Source organism: Pelodiscus sinensis, chromosome 32, assembly GCF_049634645.1.
Source record: "Pelodiscus sinensis isolate JC-2024 chromosome 32, ASM4963464v1, whole genome shotgun sequence".
NCBI classification, from domain to species: Eukaryota; Metazoa; Chordata; order Testudines; family Trionychidae; genus Pelodiscus; species Pelodiscus sinensis.
The window spans coordinates 5,085,972-5,111,295 of record NC_134742.1 but is presented as its reverse complement, the minus strand read 5'-3'; the positions used below and the strand labels follow the sequence as shown (position 1 = coordinate 5,111,295).

Here is a 25,324-nt window from a genome sequence, read left to right as displayed (position 1 = left end):
GCTGGAAGAGGGGTGGAAAGAAGAGCTGGGGGGATTGGGTGCTGTGGGGCTGGAGGGAATGATGGGGGGGGCCGGAGGAAGGGGGAAGGGAAGCAGCGCTGGCGGGGGGAGGGGGGGGTCCAAACCATCACGTCACCGAAGGAAGAGAAGGGGGCGGGGCGCTGACTATACACCAGGGGGCGTGGCCGTTTACATCAGCCGGTTACAGACGCACAGACCCTGGGCTACTATATATAATATATGATGGTGTCCAAGACTCCTTCTGATCAGAAACTTCCGGGGGTAGCGCGGTTGGTCTGCACCGGTGACCTGAAAAACCAGCCAATGGCCCGGTAGCACTTTGTGGACTAACAGCGCCTGGACGTGGGCTCGTGATCTCTGCTGGGCCCCGCCCGCTGCTTCACACCCTGCCGCCAGCAGCACCTCCCCACGGGGAGCCGCTCGATTCGGAAGCAGCGCGCAGCTCGCTGGGGAAGGGGAGTGGCTGTTTCCCGAGCGCCTCTTCGCCCAGCCCGGACGTGACGGGTGTCTGCCGCTGCCGAAGCGAGCATGGCCTCGGATTCGGATTCGGACTCAGACTCCGACGGCCTGGGCGGTGTCCTGAGGCAGCTCTCGTGCCGGCTCTGCCGACGCTATTTCAGGGACCCGGTGATCACCGGCTGCGGCCACAGCTTCTGCCGCGTCTGCATCAGCCGCTACTGGAAGCGGTGCCGCGGCTCCTTCCGCTGCCCCAAGTGCCGCGTCCCGTTCCCCGAGATCCGGCTGCGGCCCAACAGGCAGCTGCGAAACGCGGTGGAGCGCGCCGAGCGCCTGGCGGCCCGGCCCTGGGCGAGACGCAAGAGGCAGAGGGGGCCTGTGGAAGAACTCCTCATAGAGCGGAGCCCTGAAGGGGAACCGGGCCGGAAACGGCGCCGCTCCGGATTCCCGCTGACCGAGGCGGCCCCGTCCATGTGCCCGGAGCACGGGGAGCCCCTGGAACTCTTCTGCAGCCAGGACCAGCGGCCCGTCTGCGTGATCTGCCGGGACCTGCCCCAGCACTGGGGCCACGACTTCCTGCCCCTCCGAAACGGCATCCAGCAATATCAGGTCAGGGCCGGGTCGCCGGGGGGGGGGGGTCTCTGAAAAGGGAGTGGGGTGCAGTGGTTAGAGCAGGTGTGACTGGGAGCCACAGAAGCAATAGCACGGGGTGGCAGCAGTCCCTGTCTGGGGATAGGGAGGTGTCAGAGCTTCCAGACCCAGCACGACCCTGAATTAAGTCGAGCTACCTGCCTAGCTCCAAATACAGTACACTTTTTAAGTGCAGAGTCTAGCACAAGGCAGGACTGCACCAGGCTAGTTGCCAGCTAGCTAAATAATATACTGGCAGGGAGGGAATTAGTGTAGTTTACAGCATTAACTGATAAGCATAGGTGTACGCAGCACATTTCATTAGGGTATGCACCCAAATAATTTTTTTAAGTATATTCTTTGACCCCCCCCCCCATTAGCCTGACCCCCATTAGCCACACCTGTGGAGGTATACTTTTGGGACAATATGGACACATGACCAGAAATAAAAGGTTTCATGTGACCCCCCTTCTCTGGCCCCCAAGGACTTTTCCCACCATCCTCTTACCAATTGGGATTAGTTTGGCCCTCACCAAGCCCCCCTCATGCAACTAACCTGCAATTGCATTTACCCAATGTATGTGACTAACTCGGTGGGTGGGTGGGGAGGTGGTGGTGGAGAGGCTGGGGGAAGTGTTCTCTCTAAGAGTTTCCTCCCATGAGCAGAATAAATTTTGTGTTGTGCACCAGTACTGAGTTCATGTGGCTTGTTTGGATGTGCCACTGTGGCACCCAAGTTATTAATAAGTATCTTATAAACCTCTACCTTCTCCCTCTGCTGCCCTGTCTCCTTCCCTTGCTCGATCAGCTCCCCTGGTGCCTGCTGCTTCCCCCAACCCCTCACCCACCTCTGCTGTCGTGACTCCTGCCCTTCTCACTGCCTTCAGCCTTCCTGAGACCTGCCCCCATACACCAGCCCTTCTCTCCTTCTCTGTGCCCACTCCTCCAGTAGCCCCACTCTGATCATGTGAGCTACTCCTCTTCATCCCTTCTTCAAACACTTCCCTCTACACACCTGCCCTGCCTCTCTCCTCTGGTGCTGGTCCCTCCCCTGCAGGTGTCTGCCCTTCTGCTTCACCCCCAGAATCCCCTGGCACCTGCACGTTTCCTTAGCCCTGCACCCTCCTGGTATCTCCCCCTTCCCTCACTGCCCCTGCCCCCTTTGCCCTTTTTTCTCTGATGCTCACCACCCTCTGGCCCGTGTTCCCGTCATTCCCCTGTGCCCTCACACATGCCTTGCTCCATCCCTGCCTTCCTCATGCCCACCCCTTCTTTCAAGCCTTCTCCCAACACCTCCCCTTCTCCCTTCTAGCCCCAAAAGCCCTTCTCCTCTCCTCTCCTCTCATCATCCTGTCCCTCCCTCCCACTGACACCTCCCCTCCTGCCTTTTCCCTCATGGTCTCCACTTGGCCCCCTGGCATTTGTCTCTCTCCTCCACCCTGTCCCTTGGTGCCTTCCCCTTTCTTCTCCTGACCTGCCCCCCTTTTCTCAGCACAAGCCCCTTCCTCTCTGACCCTTTCCCCCTAATTTTCCATCCTCCTCCAGCAGCCACCAGCTGGTCTGTAACAGAGTTCTAGGGTTGCCCTGATTGTCACCCTTCTGGTGCTCCCCCTACTCTCTTTTTAGGTTTCCCAGCCCCCTTTTGGGCCACAAACCCCCACCCCGCAGTCTTTGGTTCCCAGAGGTCTGGCAGTCTTCCCATCACTTGGTGCCTGCACTGGGTCTGACTTGTAAGATTGCCTGGTGTCTGGTTTTCTACCGGACAGTCCGGTTTTTGGGCCCTCTGTCTGGTTTAAAAAAAAAATCCAGAAAATACCTGACACGTATTGAGGGCGGGGGGCTGGACTCGATCACCTCTCGAGGTCCCTTCCAGTCCTATTATTCTATGATTCTACGTGCAATGTCTGGTATTTCCTAGTTTTCCAGCTGGGTACCAGACTGAAGCCTGGCAGCATTGGGGGGAATGACTGCAATCAGCACTGGGAGCCTCTAGTTGAGTCTGATGTCTTGGGGAGGAGGAGAAGCCCTGTCCCTGAGCATGTTGTGGAGCTGCAGCTGGTAGGGTTATGAGGTAGACCACCCCCAAAAAACCTGACACACTTGATCATGGACCAGGGGGAGGGACTGGATGGGGTGGGGGGGATGGCCAGGAGGAAGGGGAGGGGCGGGAAGCAGAGTTGGCAGGGGTCAGGGGCTGTAGGGCTGGCCAGGAGGAAGGGGGGGCCTGGAGGAAGGAGGTGCAGGAAGCAACGCTGGGGGAGGAGGGGTTGAGGAACGCCGGGTTGTTGGGAAGGAAGGGGGGGGATGGGAAGCAGCTAGGGGGGCGGCCGTGCTGCCCCCAACCCCGGGTCCAGCGGCGCTACTCCTGACCTGACCCCCTCCAGCTGCGCTTCTCCCGATCCCCTGCCCAAGGCACACCACCCACCTTCCCGCCTGGGGTTTAAACTTACCTCGCCCGCCTGGGAGGCGGGATGACGATGCTGCTCCCTGCTGCCTGTTTCCATGGGCTCCTAAGACCCGCCGGTTTTGGCCCCGCATGTGTGGCAAACCTGGCGCAGCATCCTTTCCCCAGCGCACCAAGGCGGCCCTTTGAAACATTAGGGTGTGCTTGGGCACACCCCGTGAGCATGCCTATGCTGATAAGCTTTTCCTTATCAGTTAATCGACTATACTATTATATCCCTAGAGTGCATGGCTCTGTCTCTTGTGACTTACTTTCTTGGACTTTTTCTGCACCTCCCTTCCCCAGCAGAAATCAGCAGCAGAGACGGGCTGGAGTTTTTTGGGGGAGGGAGGGGGGAGAAAGGTGCACACAGAGCCAGGCTGGGGAGAAGGGGAAGTTAAGGAAAATAAAAGGTGACCCATGATTAACAGTATGTCTGTGTCAACAGAAAACTGACACTAAAACATGTTTCAGAGGGTTAACATGTTACTCTGTAACTAAAAAAACTTAAGCAGCAAATGGACCTGCAGCATCTTAGAGCTGTGGTCACCAACCTGTTGCTCGCGAGGCGTTGGGGCCCCTCCCATTTTCCCCCGCCCCCGAGAAGCCCCACTCCCTAACTCCAGCATAGTGCCGGCTTTCTGTGGGGTGGATGGAAGTCATGCCTGTAGCTTTGCGCCAGTTCCGGAAGTGCGCTGGCTGCTCCCCTGCCACAGCTCTGTGGTGTGCTGGGCTCGCTGTGTGCGGAGGCATTGGCCCGGGAGGAATGGGGCGACTTCCCTGTGCCACAGGAGGAGTAAGTTGAGCACGGGGGTTTTCCTGTGCTGCGGGAGCGGGGGTTGGCCCTGGGGCAGGCACGCGTGGGGGTTAGGCTGTGCCACAGGATGGGGGTTTGGCCCTGGTGCAGGCATGAACAGGGGTTAGGCTGTGCCGTGGGATGGGGGTTGGGCCCCGGGGCAGGCATGCATGGGGGTTTGGCTGCACCGCTTGAGGCATGCGCCAGCCCCGGAGGAAGCACATGCCGGCTTCCAGAGGGGAGGGACGAGAATCCTGGGAGGAGGCTGGTGCAGGAGACTCTGCCCCCCAGCCCTCTCTCTCCTGTTCTCTCTCCCCGCTCCCCAGCCTCAAAAACCTGTCCCCTACCCCCAGCCGCAACTCTGTCCCCACTGGCACCCTGTCCCCTGCCAAAGCGCCCACTAGCACTCTTCCCCAGTACTATGTCCCCTGCTCCCACCAACACAGTTGGGGCCACATTAGTGAAGCTTGGCGGGCGGGGGTTGGAGGATTTTTTTTTTTGCATATCACTTGTGTGGCCCCAACTGACTTTTCTGTGGGTCAGTGACCCCGACTCAAAGCAGGTTCCCAGCCCTTCTCCTAAATAAAGACAACGCAGAAACTTTGTGTTTGACACAGTATTCTATTTAAAAATGAAGCCTGGCCAGCAAACCCCCAATTGGGGCCAAGCCGCTGCATCTGGCCACAACATCATAACACTCCTGCACTCCCCTTCCCTCGACCTTACCTCTGAGCCTATCATACACTGGAACCCCCTGCCCTGAGCCCCTCACATACCCCAACCCAAATTCCTGCGCCCTCACATCCAGAAGTCTGTGGCTTGCTTAGTACCCTAACCCTACATCTGACCCCAACACTGCACGGCCTGGAGTCTCCTCCCCCAGCCAGCATCCCTTTCTCCACCTCCTCCTGCATCCAGATTTCCTCCCAGAGCTTGCACCTCTCACCCCATCCCACACCCAAATCCCTCATTCCCACCCCAGAGCCTACACATCCTGTCTCAACCCAGCGAGGGTACAGCTAGACTGCAGGAGTTTTTCAGGATTCTGGAGATATCCCAGAAAAACTCTTCTGCATCCAGGGATGTGTTTCTTCTTCTGCTTTTTTTTTAGTGGAAGAGAAAACATGCTTTTTCGGTCACCCCTATATTCCTTTTTCCATGAGGAATAAGGGGGCTTCCAAAAGAAGGTTGTTTGTTTTTGTTTTTTCCTGATATTAGTCCAGTCTAGACCAAATGTTGGGGAAACCTCTTCCTACAGAAGAATTGGGGAGGGGGGAAGCAGCAGTATAAGGATTGGGGATAGCAAGTGATGGTGAGGAGGAGAATGTGGGGGAGGGGTTCAAGGAAGGGGAGAGGCAATTCAAGAAAGATGGGGAGAAATTGGAGAAGGTCCAGAGAAGAGCAACGAGAATGATTAAAGGTCTAGAGAGCATGACCTGTGAAGGAAGACTGAAAGAACTGGGCTTGTTTAGTTTGGAAAGGAGAAGACTGAGGGGACACTGTAGCAGTTTTCAGGTATCTAAAAGGGTGTCATAAGGAGGAGGGAGAAAAATTGTTCTCCTTGGCCTCTGAGGATAGTATGAGAAGCAATGGGCTTAAATTGCAGCAAGGGAGGTTTAGGTTGGACATTAAGAAAAACTTCCTGCCTGTCAGGGTGGTCAAATACTGAAATAAATTGCCTAGGGAGGTTGTGGAATTTCCAACTCCGGAGATATTTAAGAGCAGGTTAGATAAATGTCTATCAGGGATGGTCTAGACCGTATTGGGTCCTGCCATGAGGGCAGGGGACAGGACTCGTTGACCTCTCAAGGTCCCTTCCAGTTCTAGTGTTCTATGATTCTTGTGATTCAAATGTAGTAGTTAATTATTTAATTCTTAACCTAATTTTGATACACACTCTCGGAAGCACATTCACGCACATCGATTATTTCAAAATAGCAGTCCACCTACCACTATTTCAAAATAACAATTTCAAAATAAGCATTATTCCTCATGGAGAGCAAGAGGGTTTTTTTAATAACCAACCCCTTATCTCATAGTAGCCCAATGTCTGAGACTGTGTAACGCTGAAATGCTGGCTGTTGCCTCTGGGTGCCGCTGTTGCCTTAGTCACGTCCTTCGCCTCCCACCATGGTGCTCAGCTGATTTCTGTGCCACTCAGCCATTTAGGCTCTGGGCGAGAGAGAGAGAGAGAGAGACACACCCCGACCCCGAAAAACTTGTCTGAGCTATTGGCTAGTTGAGAAATAATGGGCTTAGTAGTGTGGACTCTTTGCTTGTTTTGAAATAAGGGGAGTGTATACCAGGGCCCTGTTCCATACCCCTTTCAGCCCCTCACAAGGAAACCTCCCAGCTCATTTCTGTTTTTTCAAAAAAATGTGTGGCCCACATGAAGACACTGAGGAAAGAGAAAGAAAAGCTGCGGCAATCGAAAGCAGTGGGAAAGAAGTATCTGGTAGGTGCCTGTGGTTATGAACCAGCAGGGATGGGGAGTGGGAGGGAGGATTGTTTGGGGGCAGACTTCTCTGTGGCCTTGGGGAAGGTGGTGTATTTTGTTTCTCTCTGATCATGGATTGCTAGGTCAGGTGTACACAGGCTCTAAACTTCTATTTCAATTGATATGGGGGTTTAGCAGGGATCAGTTTTTGGATGGGTTCTGTTCAGTACTGTCATCAACATTTTAGATATCCGCATAGAGAGGAAGCTTATTAAGTTTGCAGAGGATACCAACCAGGGAGGGGTTGCAACTGCTTTGGAGGATATGGTCATAATTCAAACTGATTTGGACACACTGGACAAATGGTCTGAGGTTAATAGGATGAAGTTTAATAAGAATAAATTCTGGCTCAAACAGACCTCACCTAGAGGAGGATCTATTAATAGTTTCCCTGTGTTCTAGTCAGGATGAAAGTATAGATCAGATGAGACACAAACAAATGAAAAAGTCTAACACATCAGGAAATGGCAGATAGATAATTTGTCACTATTTATCTAAGTGCTTATAAGCAAATGCTAGAACCTAAATAATAAAATGGGGTGAACTAGAGCGCCTTGTATTAAAGGAGGCTATTGATATAATAGGCATCACAGAAACCTGTTGGAATGAGGGCAATTAATGGGACACAGCATACCAGCATACAAAATCTGTCAGAAGGACAGAACAGGTTGTGCAGGTTGGGGAGTTGCACTATACATGAAAGAAAATGTAGAATCAAATGAAGTAAAAATCTTAAGTGAACCAAAATGTTCTATGGATAATAATTCCATACTCCAATAATAAGACTATAGCAGTAGGGATCTATTATCAGCCCCCTGATCAGGACAGTGATAGTGACTATGAAATGCTAAGGGAGATTAGAGAGGTTATGAAAATTAAAAAATGCAATAATAGTAGGGGATTTCAACTATCCCCATATTGACTGGGTGCACGTCACCTCAGGATGAGATGTAGACATAAAATTTCTTAATAGCTTAATTGACTCCTTCTTGGAGCAGATGGTTGTGGAACCTACAAGGGAAGAAGCAATTCTCAATTTAGTCCTAAGTGGAGCACAGGATTAAATATTTAAATATTTTTACTCCACCTTTCTATTTAAAATATTCAAGGTGGCTGTTGAAGCAAAAAAAAAAAAAAAACGCTCCTCTCTGTTTAGGTAGCTAACAAACAGCTTTATGAATTAATAAAGCACAGCATGAGCCAAATGTGGTCCCAGCAGAGCCTAATTTATTAAGAAGCACAGCATGAGCCAAATGTGGTCCCAGCAGAGCCTAATTTATTAAGAATATCATTCAAGACCGTATCAGATGCCTTACTAAAGTCTAGGAATAACAAATTTACCACTTCTGCCTTATCCACAAGACTTGTTATCCTATCAAAGAAAGCTATCAGATTGATTTGTTCTTTACAAATCCATGCTGGCTGTTCCCTATCACTTTATCATTTACCTAATTACTTGCTCCATTATCTTCCTTGGCACTGAAGTGAAACTGACTGGTCAGTTTCTTGGGTTGTCTGATTTCCCTTTTTATAGATGGGCACTATATTTGCCCTTTTCCTGTCTTCTGGAATCTCTCCCAACTTCCATGATTTTTCAAAGATGAGAGCTAAAGGCTCAGAATCTCCTCTATCAGCTCCTTGAGTATTCTAGGATATATTTCATCATGGCTCTGGTAATATGAAGACATCTAACTTTTCTAAGTGATTTTTAACTTGTTCGTTTTTTTATTTTATTTTCTAAACCTACCCCCTTCCCACTAGCATTCACTGTTAGGCATTCCTTCATCAGACTTCTCAGGGAAATCTGAAAAAAGTCTTTAAGCATCTCTGCCATTTCCAAGCTTCCTGTTACTATTTCTCTCTCCCCACTGAGCAATAGGCCTACTCTGGCCTTGGTCTTTCTCTTGCTTCTAATATAGTTATAGAATATCTTCTTGTTATCCTTTATGCCTATAGCTAGTTTGAGCTCGTTTTGTGCCTTTGCCTTTCTAATCTTGCCCCTGCATTCCTGGGTTTGCCTTATTTATCCTTCGTCATTTATCCTAGTTTCCATTTTTATGATTCCATTTTTATTTTTAGATGATGCAGGATCTCCTGGTTAAGCCAAGGCAGTCTTTTGCCATATTTTCTATCTTTCCTACGCAGTAGAATAGCTTGCTTTTTTGGCCCTTAATAATGTCCATTTGAAAAACTGTAAGCTTTCTTCAGTTGTCTTTCCTCTCAGTCTTGCTTCTCATAGGACCTTACCTATCAGCTCTCTGAGCTTACCAAAATCTGCCTTCCTAAAATCCATTGTTTCTATTTTGCTGTTCTCCCTTCTACCATTCCTTAGAATCATGAACTTTATGATTTTATGGTCATTTTCACTCAAGCTGCAGTCCATTTTCAAATTCTCAACCAGTTCCTCCCTATTCGTTAAAATCAAATCTAAAATAGCTTCCCCCCCCAGTAGCTTTTTCAACCTTTTGAAATAAAGTTGTCTCCAATGCAGTCCAAGAACTTATTGGATAGTCTGTGCCCTGCTATATTAGTTTCCCAACATATATCTGGATAATTGAAGTCCCCCATCACCACCAAATCCTGTGCATTGGATGATTTTGTTAGTTGTTTAAAAGAAGCCTCCTCCACCTTGGTAGGTGGCCTGTAGTAGACTCCTAGCATGACATCACCCTTGTTTTTTACCCCTTTTAGCCTGACCCAGAGACTCTCAACATGTCCATCTCCTATGTTCATCTCCACCTCACTCCAAGTGTGTGCATTTTTAATACATAAGGCAACACCGCCTCCCTTTTTTCCCTGTTTATCATTCCTGAGTAAGCTGTACCCTTCTATACCAATATTATCCCACCAAGTCTCTGTGATGCCAGCGACGTCATAGTTGTATTTGTTTATTAGCACTTCCAGTTCTTCCTGCTTATTACCCATACTTCTCACATTTGTATAGAGGTATCTAAGATACTGATTTGATCTTTCCTCCCAGTTCTGCCTTGTCCCTCCTTTCTCTTTGCTATTATAGCCCACGCTCCCTCCCATTTCTGACCCATCTTCCAGGTCTCCATGTTCCCCACTTACCCATGGGCTTTGGTCACCCCTGTTGAACCTAGTTTAAAGCCCTTCTCACTAGGTTAGCCAATCTGCATCGAAAATGGTCTTCCCCTTCCTCGAAAGATGAACGCCGTCCTTGCTTAACAGTCCTTCTTAGAACAGCATCCCGTGGTCAAGGAAGCCAAAGCCCTCCTGGCAACACCATCTTTGCAGACGGGCATTTACCTCCAGGATACACCTGTCTCTGCCTGGGCCCGACCTTTGACAGTAACAATCAAAGAGAATACCACCTGTACTCCAAACTCCTTCACCCGTAGTCCCAGAGCCCTGTAGTCACTCTTGATCCACTCAGTGTCACATCTCGCAGTACCGGTAGTACCCACATGGATGAGTAGCATGGGGTAGTAGTTGGAGGGACGGATAATCCTCGACAATGCCTCCATAACCTCTCGGATATGGGCCTCTCGCATGCAGCACCTCCCAAGAAGACATGTCAGGGTGACAGATGGGCACCTCTGTCTCCCTCAGAGTCTCCGACCAACACTACCCTACGTTTCCTATTTGCAGTGGTGGCAGCAGACCTCCCAGGCTGGGGGCACGAGGCTTCTCATCCTCTGTTGTAGGAGATGATTCCTTGTCTCCTGTATCAAGAAGAGCATAACAGTTTCCCAGTACCATGGTGGGAGGGTTTGGAGCAGGGGTGGAGCACTGCCTGCTGCCAGAAGTAACCAGCTGCCAGTGTCCACCCTGAGCCATCTCCTCCACTAGTGGAGTGTCCGCAATCTTGTGTACTGGGACAGTTACCTCAGCTGTCTCCTCGTGAATAATGTCCAGGAATAGCTCGTGGATTCAGATGCTCCTCAACCTGGCCGCCACCTCCCCCTGTAGCTCTCACCTGCTGCCTGAGAAATTCTACGAGCAGGCACCTTTCACATTGGATGATGTCCCCAGCCTGGATATCAGTAAGTGGGAATTGCAAGCCACAGTCCCTGCAAAACCACCCCAGGATCTGGGTAGAAACATCCATGCTCAGGCACTCTGTCTGGTTACAGGCACAGATGGAGGAGACAGAAGCAGTGTTGGCACAGGTGTTGCGGGTCTTCCTGACCATCGTAGGCCTCCCTCTGTCAACTCCCTCTTAAACTCCCTTGTCTGCAGTCCTGGGTTGCTCTGCCTCTAGCTTTTAAAGCCTGCTTGCCTGGGTCAGGCCTACCCCCTCGTTAGTCACATGGAGAAGGCTGATCAAAGGCAATCAAGGGAACAAAGGTCAGGCATTCAGTCCCAACTTCCACCGAAACTGAAACTGGAATCAGAATCAAAATTCAAACAGTTGAGCAAACTCTCACACCAAAAGCTCATCCTCTCACCTGGCAGCCTAGCCTGTTCAGTGGTGGGATCTCCTTCTCTCCCTCTTAAACTCCCCTGTCTCCAGCCCCCTGTCTGCTACATCGTTTGGTCCCCTCACCAAAGGCTCTGAAGGAAAGTGGGTTGTCATGGGCTAAGAGGGAAGGTCCTTTCATGAATTGAGAACTGGTTAAAAGGCAGGAAACAAAGGGTAGGAATAAATGGTCAGTTTTCCAAGTGGAGAGGGGTAACTAGTGGGGTCCCCCAAGACTCTGTCCTGGAGCCCATCCTATTCAAAATACTTATAAATGATCTAGAGAAAGGGGTAAACAGTGAAGTGGCAAAATTTGCAGATGATACCAAACTGCTCAAGTTACTTAAGAGCAAATCAGACTGTGAAGAACTTCAAAAAGGTCTCACCAAACTGAGTGACTGGGCAACAAAATGAAATTGAATGTGGATAAATGTAAAGTAATGCACATTGGAAAAAATAATCCCGACTGTACATACAATATGATGGGGACTACGTTAGCTACAACTACTGAAGAGAGCTCTTGGAGTCATTGTGGATAGTTCTCTGGAAACATCCACTCTGTGTGCAGAGGCAGTGAAAAAAGCAAATAGAATGTTAAGAATCATTAAATGGATAAAAAATATGACAGAGGATATCTGATTGCCTCTGTATGAAACCATTAGACACCCACATCCTTAATACTGCATACAGATGTGGTCGCCTCATTTCAAAAAAGATATATTAGCATTGAAAAGGGTTCAGAAAATGGCAACAAATTATTTGGGGATTGGAACGGGTCCCATATGAAGAGAGATGAAAGACTGGGACTTTTCAGCTTAGAAAAGAGGAGACGAAGGGGGGATATGATAGTCTATAAAATCATGACTGGTGTAGAAAAAGTGAATAAGGAAAAGTTATTTTCTAATTCACATAATATAAGAACTAGGGGTCACGAAATGAAATTAGTAGGCAGCAAGTTTAAAACAAACAAAAGGAAGTTTTTCACGCAGCACAGAGTCAACCTGCTGTGGAACTCTTTGCCAGATGTTGTGAAGACTGGGACACTATAACAAGGTTCAAAAAAGATCTAGATAAATTCATGGAAGGTTAGGTCCTTCAATTGCTATTAGCCAGGATGGGTAGGAATAGTGTCCCTAGTTTCTGTTTGTCAGAGGCTGGAAATGGATGAGAGGAGAGGGATTACTTGATAAATACCTGTTCTGTTTACTCCTTCTGGGGCACCTGGCATTGGCCACTGACACCAGACAAGATATTGGGCTAAATGGACCTTTGGTCTGGCTCATGCTGGCCGTTCTTATAAATGCAAAGTGCTCCACTTAGGAAGGAACAATCTGTTTTTCTCACACAGAATGGGAAGCGACTGTCTAGGAAGGAGTCCTTCAGAAAGTGATCTAGTGGTCAGTCGACCACAAGCTAAATATGAGTCAGCAGTGTGATGCTGTTCCAAAAAAAGCAAACATGATTCTGGGCTGCATGAACAGGAGTGTTGTGAGCAAGACACGAGAAGTCTTGCTTCTACTCTGATTAGGCCTCAATTGGAGTATTATGTCCAATTCTGGGCACCACGTTTCAAGGAAGATGTGGAGAAACTGGAAAAAGGTCCAGAGAAAAGCAACAAGAATGATTAAAGGTCTAGAGGCCATGATCTGTGAAGGAAGACTGAAAGAACTGGGCTTGTTTAGTTTGGAAAAGAGAAGACTGAGAGGGGTCATGAGAGCAGTTTTCTGGTATGTAAAAGGGTGTCACAAGGAGGAAGGAGAAAATTGTTCTCATTGGCCTGTGAGGACAGGACAAGCAGCAATGGGCTTAATTTGCAGCAAGGGAGGTTTAGGTTGGAAACACTTCCTGCTTGTCAGGGTGGTTAAACACTGGAACAAATTGCCTAGGAAAGTTGTGGAGTTTCCACCTCTGGAGATATTTTAGAGCAGGCTGGACAGACACCTGTCAGGGATGATGTAGATCAGGGCTACACAACTTTGGAAGCCCCAGGGCCACAATGGTACTCTCAGCACATACTGAGGGCCACAACTTAAATGCAAATATATGCAAATAACTTTTCACACTGATAGGGTTTAATTTAAGTTAGTTCTGCTGCTATTTATAAAATGCAGTATTTTATTTTCCTGATTCCCACCCATATGAGAGCACTTTTAACAAGTAATGATGGTCAAGGAATTTAACTACTAAGATGCATCTCAACAGAGGAGCATTATATTGAATCACTACTGTGGAGCATGTTCCCAGTGGAGGCCACGTTCAAAGGATCCCACCTGCAGCCTCCATGTTGAACCCTGTGTAAACCCAAACTGCCCTGTGGGCTGCAAACAAATGGCCTGTGGGCCACATGTACTCACGGGCTGCGTTTTGAGTAGCCTTGATCTAGATGGTGTTTTGTTCTGCTGTGAGGGCAGGGGACTGGACTTAGGGACCTCAAGAGGTCATCTCCAATTCTAGTGCACTGTGATTCTGTATTAATATCTAGCTCTTATCGTCCCCAGAAATCCTCCCCCAGTGAACTAAATGTCCCTGTGAAGGGCTGTCTGCTGGGTCTAGTCATTTTGTGCATTAGCATGTTTGTGTGTGTGTTTGTTTGTTTTCTCCTCCTGCATCTCTGTCAGGGTGGGGCTGAGTCCTGTCTCCTGCTGCTCTGGGTCTGAATCCCCAGAACCCATGAATAACAGAACCTGCTGCCCATGCCAGGCCTGGAACCGTCCCTTGCAAAGGGACAAGGGACACTGGGGAAGCTGGGAGAACCTCCTCTGCCTAGTGCCCACAGGGCACCGACAAATGTCACAAATCTGAATGTTTGCTGCGCACTCAGCTCCCCACGAAAGGGCCCTGGGCTCCATCCATGGCCCTGACCGGCCCTTTCCCTGTTTTCACACAAACAGACACAAGACAAGAGGCCGAAGGTTGTGGCCGAGTTTCAGCAGCAGCACCACCATTTCCAGGAGGAACAAGAGCGACTCCTGCTGGCCCAGCAACAGAAGCCAGATGATGAGCTTGTGAAGCACCAGACCAAGAATGACAGGAAACTCTCAGTGCAGATTTCCTATCTCAGCAAGCGGCATGGGGAGCTGGAGGGGAAGTGTGAGAAGCCAGCGAGTGAATTGCTGCAGGTGAGACTGAGGGGAACAGACCAGCCCTCCACCCAGAGAAGGGAGGCTCCTGAATCACAAGCTCTGGGGTCCAGCTGTCAGGTTTGGGTGTAGCTCGGTGGGTGCTTTGCTGCCATGTGAGTGACTGTTGGGCTTTGCAGAGTCACAGGCACAGAGCTGTTAGAGATGGCAAAGCCCCATTTGCGCAGGGGATCCATGGCCCTGGGGCCAGGCCAGGGCCTCTCTTCCCATGTTTACAAAATCCCTTCTCTAGGGTCCCATGTGTGTCCATCGGAGCTGAGATTCTTTTCTTTCTCTCTCCCCCTAGGACATCAGAAGCACCTTGAGCAGGTAGGTGGCTCTCACCCCCTCACACTGCACAGCGCTGGGGAAGAGCTTGGAGCTGATGTTGGGGTCGCATCTCCCCAGGGCTCTGAAGCACCTTGTGTGGGGAAGGTCGCACGCTGGATACAAATCTCTCTGACTCATTTCATTGTGAGGTTCTCAGCCTTGTTCAGATGAAAGTGTTTCCTAGAGCTGCCACCTCCCTGGGGACTGGCTGCCCCAGGACTGAGGGGTGGGACATGGGCCTGTCCCTGCTGGGCGCTGGGCACCATTCAGCCCAGGGCAGCAGGGGTCCAGGGTGTTTCCCACCCGAGGGCTGTTTGGAGACCTGTGTGGGATGAGCGGGGGAGGGGGGAGCTGGGGTCTCAGGCTAGTTCTTTGTGGGCAGATTTTACAGCCCTTCTCCTGGAAACCTCCTGTCCCTCAGCGCCTGGAGGCCCAGTAGTGAGTTGGCCATGGAGACTCAATTCCCCTTTGTCCCCAGGGCTGGTCTCTCCAGGCCAGATGTGAATGATATTAACGGGTCCTTTCAGGGGAAAGTTGCACGGCCATGGGTGGTGCTGCCCCTGCTCTCAGGCTGGGAGAACTAGGGAAATTCTAACTCCAGGCCCTTCAGGGCAGCGACTCACTGGCCAGAGGGTGAAAACTGAGTCACTTGATGCAGGGTCACCGTGGCACGTTGTTTCTCCCCAGGTGTGAGGAGGGGCGGGCCCAGCAGCCAGAGGAGATGGTTCCTGAACTGGAGGAGCGAATCCGTGATTTCTCCCAGCAAACTACTGCGCTGTCAGAGTCCGAGGGTGTTCACAGGTACCTAGGAGGGGTGGTGGAGTGGGGAGTGAGTTAAGCATCTGAGATTGTGGAAAGAGAATGGTGCTGGTAGGCTGGTTCATAATTAAATTGTCTGTTTAATTGGAGGGTGAATGGGATCCAAGACACTCAGAGTTGACTAATTCAACCCCTTACTTGTTGAAACACAGGCTAGGAAATTACAGTGACTGAGCGTGAGAAATGACAGACAGAGAGAGAGAAACACGCCCAGTTCCCTTCTCCTGGGGCACAGGCGAGGCACCCAGGCCATTGTAACAGGGATGTGACTCTGGCTGAGCCTGAGCCAAGCTCTGCCCCGGCCCCTGCAGCCACTGACCAGCAGGTCACAAGTGGCCACCCCGCCCTGTTCTGCCAGCACAGGGTGCATCTGGCCCATGGAGCCCACCTCCTCTGCCTCGGTTTCCCCAGAGAGAAAGTGGTTTTCTCCTTATTCCGATTGTTGCCTCTGGCAGCCGAGGGCCTGTTGTGCTGCTCTGCATAGAGACACTGAGCAAACAGCCCTGCAGCTCCCAGTGAGAGCCAGGAGTTCACATACTCTGAGTCTCGCATCAATGTGAGGGGGGCCAAAGCGGGTGAAGTGACTTTTAAGGGAAAGTCTTTGTAGGGTCTGTTGGGCCCTGACAAAGGCCATAAGCGACTGAGGCAAACCCACTGGGATCTGACGGGCAGGAGGGGATGCAGAGGGAATGGTCAATCTCACCCCCAGCTTGTCCATCCTGGGACGGCCGTGGGGCTGCAGGGGGGTCAGGTCCATGGCCGGGAGGTGCTGGAGTGAGAGCAAACAGGAAATTTCAGCCCTTGTCGTATGAGTGTCTGTCATGTGACAGCTTGGCTCTGGGCTCCCTGTGCAAACCTGAATCTCCCTCTCTCCTCCCCCCAGACACTCTGCTGGATGCACTGGAGGCACAAAGTGGGGACCCCTAAGAGCGCACAGATCAGGTGAGCTGCCTTGGGCCTCATGCCCCCCTCAAAGCCAGGCCTGCTGGCCACTGCCGGGTGCAGTGCAGTGCCCCAGGACAGGCAGGCTGCTTGGTTGACTTAGCACCACTGGCCAGGAGCCAGCCATGTAAGCGACTCCACAAACTGCCCCTCCCCAAGCCACTTTCTGCACCCCAAACTCTGACTCCTGAGCTTCATCCTAAAGCCCACAGCCAGTCCAGAGCCCAACCTTCCTGCCCAAAGTCCCCCCATCCCCTGGGCTCCCCATGAGCCCTCAGCCCCTCCAGCAGCCCATCTTCCTGCCTCGGCTTGCAGCCCCTCCAGTATTCCGAAATCCTCAGCCTCACCTCCAGCCTGGAGCTCCCTACATCTGAAATTCCTCATTCCCAGCTCCACTCCAGAGCCCTCACATCCTCCTGAACCCCACCTACCTTCCCCAGCTTGTAGCTCCCGTTTAGAAACAAACCCCCATTCACGACCCCCACCCCAACCCCTTGGCCCCAGCCCCCACACACTTTCCATGTGTGGAATGACTTTTGTTCTGTGACTCCTCCCTTCCATACTGGTGCACAGAACATGTCATGGATGTTAAAACTAGAGGGAACACTGGTCATGACACCCCTCCCCCTTTAACATGGACATAATTGGGGGGCAGGTGGCCATGGTGCCCCTCCAGACAGCAAGACGTGGGCAGGCCTGGAGCTTTGCAGGCAGTTACTGTCCTTAGTGGTGGGGCAGCTGGTCAGCACCAGCCTCCAGAACCACAGACTCATAGACCCACAGAATGGGAAGGGATCTTGAGAGGTCATTGAATCCAGTCCCCTGCCTTCATGGCAGAACCACCTCACTTGAGCCTCTGGAGGTCCTGGGTGTATTAGTGGTTTCCTTTGTTCCTCCCATCTTCCTCAGCCCTGCCCTACTGCCTTTCCTCTCCACTCTGGGGAGGCTGACCATGGAGTTCTACCACGTGTACTGGGACGTCCTTTGTCTAGAGACCTTGCCAGTGTCTGGGCCAAGTCCTTGGAGAGTGGGGTCCTCCTTGGTTGTGCAGGCGAACCGTGCTCGCCTTGCTGCGTAAGAGGGGTGGCCTCCATGATCTGAGGAACTGGTGTCCCATCTCACTCCTCAGCACGGACTGTAAAATCATTGCCAAAGCCATCTCCCTGAGACTGAAGTCCATTCTGGTGGACGTGGTCCATGCAGACCAGACCGACAGTATCCCAGGCCACACCATCTTTGATAACCTCTATTTGGTCTGGGATCTCCTAGAGCTTGGGTATAGGGATGATCTGTTGTTCACCCTCCTGACCTTGGATCAGGAGAAGGCGTTTGTCCAGATGGACCACAGCTACCTTCTGGGCAATATGCAGGCCTTTGGCTGTGGGGTTTCTCCAGGTGCTGTATGCCTCCGTGGAGTGTTTGGCCAAGCTCAGCTGGACCCTGACCACACCATTCAGGTTCTGGTGGGGAGTACATCAAGGCTACCCTCTGTCAGGCCAGCTGTATACTCTGGCCATGGAACCCTTCCTCCATCTCCTTCTCGAGATTGACGGGCTTGGTGCTTCATGAGCTGGAGATTTGGCTGATCCTGTTGGCATATGCTGATGACATGCTCCTTGTGGTCCAGGATGTGGGCGACCTGAGGCTGGTGGAGGCTACTCAACAGCCTCCTCCGCCCAGGTCAACTGGGTCAAGAGCTCTGGCCTAGTGGTTGGGGACTGGTGGCAGGCAGGCTGCCTTGCATCCGCACTTCAGGCCATCAGGTGGCGTGTTGGCCTGCTGCTCTATATCAGTGTTTTTCTTTCTGCCTTGCATCCCTCCCCACCAGAGAACTGGAAAGGTTTAGAGTCCAGGGTGGTTGAGTGGTTGCAGAGATGGATGGGACTGCTCTGGTGCCTCTCCCTCCATGGGAGGGCACTGGTACTTAACCAGCTGGACCTGTCCATGCTCTGGCACTGTCTTAGCACCCTCATCCTAACCCCAGGTTTCCTGACCCATATCCAGCAGCTAATGCTGCAGTTCTTCTGCCCAGGACTGCACTGGGTCTCTGCAGGGGGTTCTCAATCTTCCCCTGGGGGAGGGAGTGCAGGGCCAGATGTGTCTGCACATGTGGGTTCATGTCCTCTGCTTACAGGCCCAGCAGAGGCTCCTATTTGATGCAGGTAGTCCGGCGTGGAGCACGCTGGTGCACGCTTTCCGTTGCTGCTTCCAAAGGCTCCGATATGACCAGCAGCTCCTTTTATTTGAGGGGTCTTCTGTGAAACCTCTCCGAGCTGCCGTCCTTCTACCAGGACCTCCTCCAGGCCTGGAAGCTGCTTTGGGCGACCAGGTCCTTGGGAAACACCAGGGGGGCAGACCGCCTCACAAAGCCCCTGCTATGCAATCCCCATGTACATGTGCAGGCAGCAGAGTCCCTCTCAGTGCACCAGAGGTTGGTTCTGGCAGAAGTCACCAGAGTTGGAGACCTCCTGGGGAGACTGGGTGAATCCTACGGTGCTCACCCAGTGCATGGGGCTCTCCACCCTACGTACTCCCTGGTGCGAACTTCAGGAGGTGAAGGACACTTTGCCACCTAGGGCTCAGGTGTATCTAAACAAGGTCCTGTGAGAGGGTGCACCCCGCCTGTCCCTCACCCCCAGCCCTCCCGATCTCTCCAGTGGCCCCCATTCCCACGTACCTTCGCAACCACCTCCCCAGTGTTTCCTGAGCCAGCTGCAGCCCGTCCTCTTCCAAACCATACCAAAGAGTCACCTGTACACGCTCGTGCTTCACACGCTGCACTTCCCCATCCTCATGTTCCACCCAGACACCAAGCGGCGGGACCTCCGACCACCAGTAGAGTGTGGGGAGCCCCAGTGGGCTAGCCTCTATTTTGCTATGGCTCCACGGCCGGGCGGGTACATCAGCTGGAGAAGCCTCCACAGCACTGTGAGCACGGGTGTGTACTTGGCGCACTTCACCCCCATTCCTGATAGTTGCCCCTTCTGCGGTGAGAGGGAGACCCTGGCGCACGTGTATTTCAAATGCACCAGGTTACAGCCCCTCTTTTGCCTCCTCCAGAACCTCTTATTAAGCTTCTGGCTGCACTTTTCCCCTCACCTGTTAATTTACACACACCCCATCCGTGGCCCCACAAAGTCATGGGACCTCCTAGCTCTGGCCAAGATGGCAATTTACAAAACCAGGGAGCAGGGGTTGGCTGAGGGAGGGGCTTGCGACTGTGGGGCCTGTTTCCCCTCCTGTGTCCACTCTCACATCCAGGCAGAGTTGCACTGGGAGTTGTCTGCTGGCTCTCTCGAGATGCTGGCCGAGTTCTCTGCTCAGGGTCCCCGTCCGGCTCCCTCGTTTTGGCCCTTTGACCTTCACCCCTGTTTTCTCTTTATTTGTCCCCAGTGTCACTTGGCATTCTGGGCTCTGTGGCCCTCCCCATAGGGTTTGGCTGGTCAGGGTGAGCGGGAAGGGGAAGGGAAGGGAAGAGGGAGACCATGGGCAGGAGAGGGCCTGGGCAGAACAGAGGTCAAGTATGAGCAGGGCCTCAGGCTGTGTTGTTGCCTCCCCAAGCAGAAGCTTCACCCACCGCCCATGGGTGGGAGAACCAGGCCTCTACCAGATAAAACAGAGACAAAGTTAATGAACCAAAAAAGCCTTCTCTGACTCTGTTCCCGGCTGGCTGCATTTGGCAGTAGGGAAGCCATTTACAGCTGCCTACATGTCCCCTCCTGGTCCACTCCAATTCCCCAGCAATGTAACCCTCCCTGTGATCTCCTTTTCCATCCCATTCAATGGGGTTCTGGGCACCGTCTCTCCCCCTCTCCTCTCCAGGACAGCTCCCTTGCCCCTCCCTCCTGGCTGTGTTTCTTTCTCTGACAGGCTTGGTTTGGCCTTGCCTCCTTGGCAGCTCTTGGCCTTGGGCTCCCCTTGTTCTCTGGCTCAGGGGTGCAGGGTTCAGGAGGGGAGTTTCTTCTCCCTCCCCCCCCCCCCCCCCCCGTGACTATGGGGCTGTGCCCAGCATGGACTCTGGGGCACTCGGGGACGTTGCTCTTTCTCCTCCCCCTGCAGGGGACCCAAGAGTCCATGGGAGGGTCCCTGCTCTGCTGGGGGAAGAGATGGATCAGAGCACAAGGGCACCGGGCACAGACAGGGGCAGCCCTGGGCCCATTGCAGGCAGCTAGGGAGCTGCTGAGAGCAGAGCTCTGGTCCTGTTCCCCTTTTCCTCTCCCCCCACATGAGCTCAGCTTCTCTCTCCCTCTGCCCAGTCCCCGCTGGGACCCCCCTCAGCTCCCTGGGCCCCTCTTCCTTCTGTCACCCCTGAGTCAGCCTCCTGCCATGGCTGGGACAGAGACACCCCCGATCCCTCCGCACGGCACCTGGGCACCCCCAGTGCAGGACTCGCCTTGTTCAGCCTCTTCCCGCCCAGCCCGGCTAGGGCCGGTCCCTGCCCCTCCCTGCTGGCTCTGTGGGGTCTGGGCGCCAGGCCAGAGACTAAGCAGCCTGGTAGGGGGCAGGTCGGAGCTCGGCCCAGAGCCCCAGACGGGCCGTGCGGGGGAGACGTGTCCCAGGGGGAATCACAAACCCTGCCCAGAGGCAGCTGGGACCCAGGGACATTTCAATGGGGAGGGGCCCAGCCGAGGGCAGGGCCTGGATTCAACCAACCCTGACCAGGCAGTTTCCATTCTGTCCCTCTGGGGTCCCCGGCCCAGAGACGCTTGTCCCCGGCCCAGGGAGAGGGGGCAGATTCCCAGTGTCAGGGCCCCTCTGATCCCTTCTCTCTGCCACGGCCCCTCCCTGCCGGGGAGTGAGCTGCCCCTTGGGCTGGGCCAAGACCTCAGGGCTGCTCCCCACTCAGAGCCGGGTGCCCCTGGAGGCAGGAGAGTCCCTGAGTCACTGCCCAGCTGGGGCAGATTCTGTCCCTGATGCCATTGATCCCCCCCAGGGCCAAGCTCTGCCCCTCACGCTCTGATTCTCTCTCCCCAGCCAACGTGATTCTGGATCCAGATATGGCGCATCCCCGGCTCGTCCTGTTGGAGGATGGGAAACGTGTGAGATGGACACACACGGCAGCCACGGCCCGACAGCCACGGCTCAACACCCCAGAGAGATTTGACATTAGACTCTGTGTGTCTTTGGATCTCTACCAAGCATTTATAAACCTCAACTACCCACCCGGAGAAATAAAGCAAATTGAAAGAGCCAGACGAATACCTAGAAACCATCTACTTCAAGACAGACCCAAGAAAACCAACAATAGAACACCACTTGTCATCACCTACAGCCCCCAACTTAAACCTGTCCAACACATTATCAATAAACTACAGCCTATACTGGAACAGGACACTAAACTCCAAGAGGCTCTGGGAGACAGACCTATAGTCTCCTATAGACAACCACCTAACCTCAAAATGATTCTTACCAACAACCACAGTACATACCACACTAATACCAACCCTGGTACCTTCCCTTGCAACAAACCCCATTGCCAGTTTTGTCCACATATTCTCTCTGCTTATATCATTATTGGACCTAACCAAGTGAGTTATAAGATCAAGAACACATATTCCTGCGCATCCAGAAATATAATTTATGTTATCATGTATCGAAAGTGTCCGTCTGCTATGTAGATTGGACAAACGTCTCGGACACTTTGCCAAAGGATCAATGCCCACAAAACAGATAGTGGACAGGATCACAAAGAAAAAACAGTTTCTTGCCATTTCAACCAGAAAGGACATTGTCTCAACAACTTAACTACTTGCATCCTGCTTCAGAAGCCTTTTAAATCTGCACTTGAAAGGGAATCCTCTGAACTGTTATTCATGCTAAAATTCGACACTCTACACGTTGGTCTCAACAAAAATGCTATCTTACCCTTTACAAAGATAGCTTCCCCAATTATCACCTCTAATACCATTAGCTCACAGACATTTACCTCCCCCCGCATCCCCCTTCTGTTCTGTAATGTGATTTGTCCTTTTCATATGTGTTCATTTTTTTTAATTGTATCCTTTGGTATATATGGGTGTGACTGTTTTCTTCCACTATTTGATCTGAGGAAGTGGGTCTGGCCCACGAAAGCTCATCATCTAATAAACCATCTTATTAGTCTTTAAAGTGCTACATAGTCCTGTATTTTGTTTCTCCTTCAAACAGCTTTTCCCGCCACAACTTACAGGGAAGAAGCCTTTGCACTCCTCCCTGTCACCTATGCACACAGCTCCAAGCCTTTGCACTCCACATTGTTATGCGTGCGCAGCTTTTCTCTGCACACCACCCTCTTTTTTTTTTTTGTGCACACTGCTCACTCTAGCTGCACCCCCCTTTGCTAGCCTGCCTTGACTTCTTTATAAGCCTCCCCCTAGGAGCGTTCGTGTTGCTTTGATCTCCTTTGTCTGTCCGTGAACGTCATCGTGTTGTTTGGTTCTCCATCATCTGTGTGTCGTTGTCTAACCGGAGGAGTCCATGCATCCACTGCCACGTGACCTGATCAGGACCACCCAGATCCAGAGGTGCCATTTCGAGGGGTGAGGGAAGCCTCCTATCTAGCACTTTGGGATTTTGGGACTATTATCAAGGGTCTTGCTTGTGAATGGACATTGAGATAAGGACTGCTTTCTAACGGATTATAAGCATCAGCACCTGGAAGGCGAGGATCGAGACTGTTCCAGAACCCGGATCATCACACCACACCATTGAGGGATCTCCCTGTTGTCCTTGTTGGACAATAGTTAATGCCACACTAGGGACTGTGGGACTACCTTTACCCAGCTTTCAAGTTACTTCCTTGTATCCTAACTGCTCTAAGGGGGCTGCCATTCGGTTAGTACAGCAAAGGGCATGGGTCTCCTCTAGATGGAAAAGGGACGTGGGAGACTGCCTGTGGGATGGTGCCAATAGTGCAGCTGCAGGATGAAAATATTTACAGGGGCCAACAACATGAGGAAAGGCTGGGACAGCTAGAGGAAGCTACAGGGCTTATTACTGGAGCACAGCTAACCCAAGTTCAGGCTGGAATTGGTGAATTGCATGTTATCTTCACCCTTAGCTCAATGACCCAGGAATTACAAAGATGATACTGGATATTACTGAGGCAGAGCAGGAATTGCAGTGGGATCTGGCTTGTTCAGAAATTCAGGATTTCCTCAGTGACCAGCTAATGGCCATTCAGAGTGATCTTGAGCATCAGACCTGGCTCACTGCCCTTGCGGATGACTTGGGGATACCATCAGAACTGTGGCCATGGAGACATACCTGGAGACTTTCAGGGTAGAGATGCAGACACTCACCGTGCTCCTTCCAATCATACGGGCAGGTTGGAGGGGTGTGGGCCCCCACATACCGAATCCTGCCAGGTCCGTTGGGAGGATGCGTGTGGGACTGGGTGTTTCCCGAGACATCTGGGAGATTAAACCACTTGGTGTGCCCAGCCGTTTTATAGTTGGTGCTCCTGGAATAACACCTGATATTTGGATAGGGAAAGGGAATCAATGGATGCTTTGGCCTTTAGAACCCCTGCAGCTTCAGTGTGTATGAAAGCTGAAGCCTGGGGAAGTTGTCACTGTTAACAATAGAATTTGTTGGGAAGGTGTGGGACGAGAAACTACCTTGACAGGACACCTGCTCTTTCACGCCAATAACAGCTGCATATATGTTGACACTACCACTTTGCAAGACATACACTTTAATCTCACCACTGCTGTGGGAAATCATATCATCTATTGGCCAGCAGACAAGGTCCTCCAAACAGCCCTTAGGTTCCAGATACCCTTTAATTGGACTTCCCTAGTACCTGACCGATTTCAAAATTTGCTTTCACTCTTGCTAGAGGTCCAGAAAATCTCTGCGCTACAAGGCCAAATTCGTGTACTTCAAACTACCTATCAAATCGAGAAGCATGCTTTTCACATAGTCTATAGAACATCTCTCCTATGTACTAGTTATGATATATTGTGTTATGTAATCAAGGCTATGAGGCAACCCCATCATAGAATTATGGTGGGGATATTAATGATATTATTGGTTTTGCTTGTTTTAGGATTAACTTATTGTTGTTACAAAGGATGTAATAATAGAAATAGCTTTCGTGTTTATACTAATAATGTATTGCCGTTACAAACAACCAAAACCTGTGGGGCTGATTCCCTTGATTTGAAAACAGAGATACAATGCCTAATGAATATAGAAGTTTAGAAAGTTAATTGTGTTAGCCATTTTGCTTTTTAATTAGCCTAACTCATACTAACTCTGAGACCTAACAACACAGAGTACTGTGAGAGATGTTGTTTTCGCCTCTCGTCTATCTTGTGCTTGAGATAAAGATCGAATGCTGTCTCTAGTGCAGACCTTGAGATAAGGTAGCGTCTGAAGGGAATTGTTATGGAAAGGGGAATAATTGTTTATTGTTATTATATATAAACAGACAGTGTATATATATTGCCTTCTAATTGTTTTGTATTTGATGATCTGCCTAACAGTGGCTTCTTCCGTTGCAATATTGTTCGAAAAAACTGTCTCTGACTATTTGTTGCTCACAAATGCAGAGTGAAGGCCTGTTTTCTTCCGCAAGCACCAGGGGCATGAGGTATCTCGGTGTCCCCACACCTGACATGAGGATCATATTCCTGTTTGGGAAAAGGAGTAAGGAGCTGGAGGCAGGAATCCACAAGGTCAGCACTAGCAAAATGGCTCAGGTGTAATTACATCGGTCTACAATTTTTTATAAGTCGTCTGCTTCAGAGATAAAATGTGCTATTTATTATGTATTTTGATGTGCTGAATTCAAATATGACAATTAAAACAACTGATTGGCTACTGTTTCCAAGATATTTAAGTTTTTACATTTTACGTTGTTAGA

At 51.3% G+C, this 25,324-nt stretch overlaps 1 protein-coding gene across 1 annotated transcript; it reads left to right on the top strand.

The window, feature by feature from the left end:
* The first annotated feature begins 281 nt into the window (after positions 1-281).
* Positions 282-25,324, top strand: LOC142823289 (zinc finger protein RFP-like). Its single transcript, XM_075914195.1, has 6 exons — positions 282-1,086; positions 14,158-14,385; positions 14,693-14,715; positions 15,403-15,516; positions 16,418-16,476; positions 21,451-25,324. The coding sequence occupies exons 1-6, from the start codon at positions 550-552 to the stop codon at positions 22,092-22,094; spliced, it is 1,605 nt and encodes a 534-aa protein (XP_075770310.1). The 5' UTR covers positions 282-549; the 3' UTR covers positions 22,095-25,324.

What these genes read in the sequence shown, in the direction of transcription:
- LOC142823289 (XM_075914195.1), top strand. Translation starts at nt 550, where the DNA reads ATGGCCTCGGATTCGGATTCGGACTCAGACTCCGACGGCCTGGGCGGT. An exon ending in ATCAGAAGCACCTTGAGCAG is followed by an intron (nt 14,716 to 15,402) that starts GTAGGTGGCTCT and finishes GTTTCTCCCCAG; the next exon opens with GTGTGAGGAGGGGCGGGCCC. An exon ending in CCTAAGAGCGCACAGATCAG is followed by an intron (nt 16,477 to 21,450) that starts GTGAGCTGCCTT and finishes CTCTCTCCCCAG; the next exon opens with CCAACGTGATTCTGGATCCA.